The 5,029-nt window shown below is 46.3% G+C and overlaps 1 protein-coding gene across 1 annotated transcript; it reads left to right on the top strand.

Moving 5' to 3' along the window:
• Window positions 1–1,482: 1,482 nt before the first annotated feature.
• Window positions 1,483–2,871, top strand: LOC138278728 (histone H2A.J-like). The gene is made up of 3 exons (XM_069219295.1): window positions 1,483–1,500; window positions 2,241–2,684; window positions 2,842–2,871. The coding sequence occupies exons 1-3, from the start codon at window positions 1,483–1,485 to the stop codon at window positions 2,869–2,871; spliced, it is 492 nt and encodes a 163-aa protein (XP_069075396.1).
• The last annotated feature ends 2,158 nt before the right edge of the window (window positions 2,872–5,029 follow it).

A 5,029-nucleotide genomic window follows, 5' to 3' on the forward strand; every position in this document is an offset into this window, starting at 1 on the left:
CCTCCAAACCTCCAGGGCAGCTGACTACATCAAACCCAGACAGTAAGTGCAAACGCACATATGGCCTAGGGGTCAATGTGAACGTCTTTGCACATCTAATAAAAGCCCTTTATGGAATCACAACCCCCCGATGCTCAGATCCCTGGTACCTCGGGGGATTCCCCCCCCCCCACTGACCCTGGGGATGGGGATGACTATCACAACACCTCTGAGTTGAATGGGGACCCTAGCAGATCATGGTGTCGGGCTGGCAAACCATTTCCGTCTGAGGGTGAGCCTAATGTGCACGCTGTTCACCAACTCCCTGACTCAAATATGTTAAACCTGGATGACCTGGCTGCAGAAAACCCTAAACAAAGAGGTAAAGAGCTGTTTCTGGGCTGAATGCCTTAGGCCCTCTTTGGAGGGTAAAGTGGCACTCATGCCTGATATAGATGCTAAGATAGCCACCTTTCTTGAAAAATTTGTCCATGCCCCCAAAAAGGGTATAGATCGTTCTTGGCGCTTCTGGAGCCTGGACGTGGCAGGACCCCTAGCCAAGATATTGTATATGGCAGAAGATGCTAAGGCATCTGGATCCCTAATCTTCAGAGACCCTCTCTAAGTGGGCTAAATGAGCCATAATCTTCCTTGAGAATGCCAACTGTGTGATCTCAACGGAACAGCATAGATCGCTCCTGATTAAAATCGACCCAAAACTGGGGGAGCTCTCTACTTTGGAGGCAGGTCCCATAGCCCAAGGAAGTCTCTTTGGGGACCCATTTATTCGGGGGCTGGGCAAGTTCATGAATACATTCAATGGGAAGCTTGCCCAATTCTGTGTGGTTTCCATTTCATCATTAATTATAGAGTTTAATTAATGGACACTTGGTTACAAACGAGGCCTGTTCATAAAGACATGTTTATTTAAACAGGCAAGAAGAGATGAAAGGGTTGTCTGCTCTGTCCTCCCCTGGTCTGGCAGGACTTTGTGCAGTCAACACTACTGTTTGGTTTAAAACATTTAGCATAGCTCTCCTATTCAGTCATACCATAAGCACAGTAGCTATTAGGGGAGAAAGTGGTGGCTCTAAAAGAGCCCTTGCTTTCATTGTGGATGCCCTTCAATATCTTACTTGGTGCTAGTGTACTTGGTAACAGTTTTAGTGCTCCCAGACATGTCATGTTTGGCCAGCTCTCCGCAGATGTACAGGGCTCTGGATCTCCCGGGAAGTGATGGTGCACTGTTGGTTGTAGTGAGTCAGGTTGGAAGCTTCCCCAACAATGCGATCAAAAATTTAATTCACAAAGGAGTTCATGATGCCCATGGCCTTGGAGGAGATCCCGGTGTCCAGGCGCACTTGCTTCATCACTTTGTAAATGTAGATGGCGTAACTCTCCTTCCTGCTCCTCTTGCACTTTTTCCTGTCTTTCTTGGGCGACCTCGACAGCGCTTTCTTAGAGGCCTTCTTGGGAGCTGGCGCATCCTTCGCTGTTTCAGGCATGGTCGAAGCGAGTTTAGTACGATGGAGACGGTGCCAGGAATCAGGAGGATTCCAGGAATCAGGAGGACTCCTGATTCCTGGCACCGTCTCCGTCGTACTAAACTCGCGGAAACTTTAAGGCTTCAGACTGGGGCCTCTTGGACCCCATGATAGCATTATCTGATACTACGGATACACCATAGGACCCATTCCCATGAATACGGCAAGCCTCATATTGTAACGACAGAAGTGCCAGCCATAAATTATTGCCAAGACTAATCATAACCATTGGATATAAAGTTACACCTAAAGGGGCGACAGAAGCCTAATTGGAATATATCTTTTCACATACTTGAATCTATGAGCCTTGAAAAAGTCCATGAGGACGAAACACGTGTTGGCTGTTTTCTGATCTCTCACTTGCTTTATTTCACATAAAGACACGTTCACCATTGGAATACCGTGTCTTCTTTTGCAATAACATGGATTAAAATATCTTGTGCAACTCTACTCATCTTGGACTGCATATTTATTATACAGATTTCGAGTGCCCTGGTCCTTTGTTCTTTTTCCAATTTGTACCTCACAGCACGAGACATAGGTGGTCCCTTGCGGGCTCCACTTGTGTATTTTGTGTACTTTTGAAACCCTTGGTGGTTGGGTTTCCTCGACCAGGTTGGCACCGTGCCCGAATATACGCTAAGTGACTTTGAACTTGACTAGATTTCAGATGTGCTACAATAGCATGAACCACTTCTTTTTCTACAAACCCTGAAGTCTTTATATGGCTGCTTTCCAGAGGCAGGAGTATTACTTTTTGTTGGTTGTGTATGGGAGTTTCTGCTGCTGCTTGATATTCCTGGACAATGGAAGCAAGGAGGGAAGACATATACTAAGGCCAAAACCCACTCTTCCTGTGCTGGTCTGCAGTTTTGTGTGGGCTGTGTGCACAGGCTGCTCCGTAAGAGAAGCTACGACGAGTGGGTGGGCACCAGTGATCTGGTTTATATGACTGCTGAGATCCTTGAGCTGGCTTGCAACACGGCCCGGGACAACAAGAAGATGTGCATCATCCCCAGGCACCTACAGTTTGCTATTCGCAATGACGAGGAGCTCAAAAAGCTGCTGTGCAGAGCCACCATTGCTGAGGGAGGAGTTCTGCCTAATATCCAGGCAGTGCTGCTGCCCAAGAAAAAGGAGAGCCGCAAGGCCAGGGGCAAAGTAAGCAAGTTAAGTTCCACAGCCAGACTTACAAAGCACATCATAAACACAAAGGGTCTTATCAGAGCCAACCACAGACTCAATCATAGAGCTTATCTACTCCAAGTTATACTTTCATATATTCTTTTAATGCCACATTTGCACCTTTGTTTCATAGGATGCCATCTGTAAACCTTCAGCAATATAGATAAATGTTAACTGTCCTAAAAACCGTACTTTGCTGGGCTGGTAATGTTTTTTTGTAGACCTTGCTGACTTCCAACAAGGGACAAGATATTCGAACAATCTTATTTTGCTTTTGCAAAAAAAAAAGAATAAAGACTGGGATTGTGCAGATGATGCCTTTTAATATGTTCATCTCATTAAAATGCCTGAGACAGTTGTGTTAATATTTGGTGGAATACACTGGGAATGCTGCAAACAGCATATTTTTTTAAAAAACACACGGGGCTCCTAAAACGTTAGGTTTGCACAGTCCAAAATAAAAAGGGGTCTGTTTTTGACTGTTCCATTTGTATCTTATTGAGGATAGGTGTCCCTGCAAGGAGTATACCAAGCCTGCTGAGCCTACCTGCAAGTCCATGACAAAGAGGCAGCTGTTAGCGCGGTCTTTTTCAAACGGCAACCGTCTCTCAAGCCTCACGTTCTGTAGAGGGCGGGGAGTGGCAAATTCTCCCGCCTATCAGCCTGTCCCCTGCTTTTCACAGTTCCCCCTTCGTCCTGCTTGCTGTCTATGTAAGCAGCCCTTCCTCTAGGTGGTATTCCTATTTTTTTTTCTGTTCTGAATTTGTATATGCATCGTTTTAAAACACATCATGAGTAACATGGCCTTAACAACCAAAGTAGGAGCTGGATTCGCATTTGTATGCATTTTCTAATGACTTAATAAATCCTTCCACTCTGGTAATGTACAGGAAGGTGCCAAAACAGTTTGGGTGGCTTTTCTCGTAAGCAGTCCTTAGTTGCCATTTTGGCAGAAAGATGTTTTGTTTACTTGCTGTACATGTGATCAGACCGTCTCAGGGCTTGAGACCTTGCACCAGTGGTGCTGAAACAGAGCTAACATTTTAGTTATTTTAAAGTGACTTTTCAATGTTTTGCAAGCTTGCTTTCGTTACTGGATGGTTAACCACTCATCAAAACCTCTTATATGCCAAGGCATGCTGTCCCTCCACAGTAAGCGCGATAAAGACAGATGTCATCCAATTGTTAACTCACTTTTGAAACTGCAAATGAATGTACACTACTCACTTCTTTTTTACTCTTTAGTAATTGACATTTTACTTATTTCCTGTGACCACCATGTGTAGGAAACTACCCTTTTTCTCAGCATGGTTACCCCCTTTTTCTGCCTGTTGTCAGTGTGTTTGACTGTGTTCACTGGGATCCTGCTAACCAGGATCCCAGTGATTATGCTTTCTCCCTCTTAACTTGGTAACAGACCATTTTCACCCCATATTTGGCATACTGGTGCCTCCATGTAAGTCCATAGTATATGCTACCCAGGGCATTGGGGTACCAGAGGATCCCTATGGGCTGCAGCATGTATAATGCCACCCATGGGGAGCCCATGCAAAGTGTTTTGCAGTCCTGCCACTGCTGCCTGCATGCACCTTTTTTCATTATAGGTCACTTCACCAGGTCACTGTAAGTCACCCCTATGGCAGGCCCTCCTAGCCCAGAGGGCAGGTTGCAGAGTACCTGTATGTGAGAGGACCCCTGCACTAGCAGAGGTGTCCCCACAAACTCTAGTGCCATTTTCATGGACTTTGTGAGTGCAGGGATGCAATTTTATGCATGTTCTGGACATAGGTCACTACCTATGTTCAGCTACATAATCGTAACTCCAAACCTAGGCATGTTTGGTATCATTCCCCTGTCCATCACCACCCCAGGGGTGGTGCCCAGAGCTCTTCCAGGCGGTCCCTGGGTTCTGCCATCTTGAATCCAAGGTTGGCAGGGACCTCTGGGAGCATCTGAGTGGCCAGGCCAGGCAGAAGACAACCGAGCCCCCTCCTGATAGGTGGTCACCCGACTCTTTGACCAATCCCCCTTTCAGGGCTATTTAGGGTCTCTGTATTGGGTTGGTTCTCCGATTCGGCTTGTAAGATTCCAGCAGTACCCCTCTGCAACCTTACTTTGACTTCTAGTCACTGGAACCGCAACTGGACCTTCCAGGAACTGACAATCTGCATCCACGACGAAGACTCTGCTTTCAACATTGTTTCCATGGCTTCTTCCAGATTCTGCAACATTTCCCTGGCTGTGCGTCCTCTGAGGGGGGCAAGTCTTCCGTCTGTATGAGAAGGAAGAAGGAATTTCCCTTGGAGTGAAGGTGTCAGCCA

The sequence above is a fragment of the Pleurodeles waltl genome, chromosome 2_2 (genome assembly GCF_031143425.1).
Source record: "Pleurodeles waltl isolate 20211129_DDA chromosome 2_2, aPleWal1.hap1.20221129, whole genome shotgun sequence".
In the NCBI taxonomy this organism is placed as follows: domain Eukaryota; kingdom Metazoa; phylum Chordata; class Amphibia; order Caudata; family Salamandridae; genus Pleurodeles; species Pleurodeles waltl.

Bases quoted from the DNA above. Each gene is read 5' to 3' on its own strand.
- LOC138278728 (XM_069219295.1), top strand. The intron at 2,685-2,841 runs GTAAGCAAGTTA...TTTGTTTCATAG, and splicing joins GCCGCAAGGCCAGGGGCAAA to GATGCCATCTGTAAACCTTC.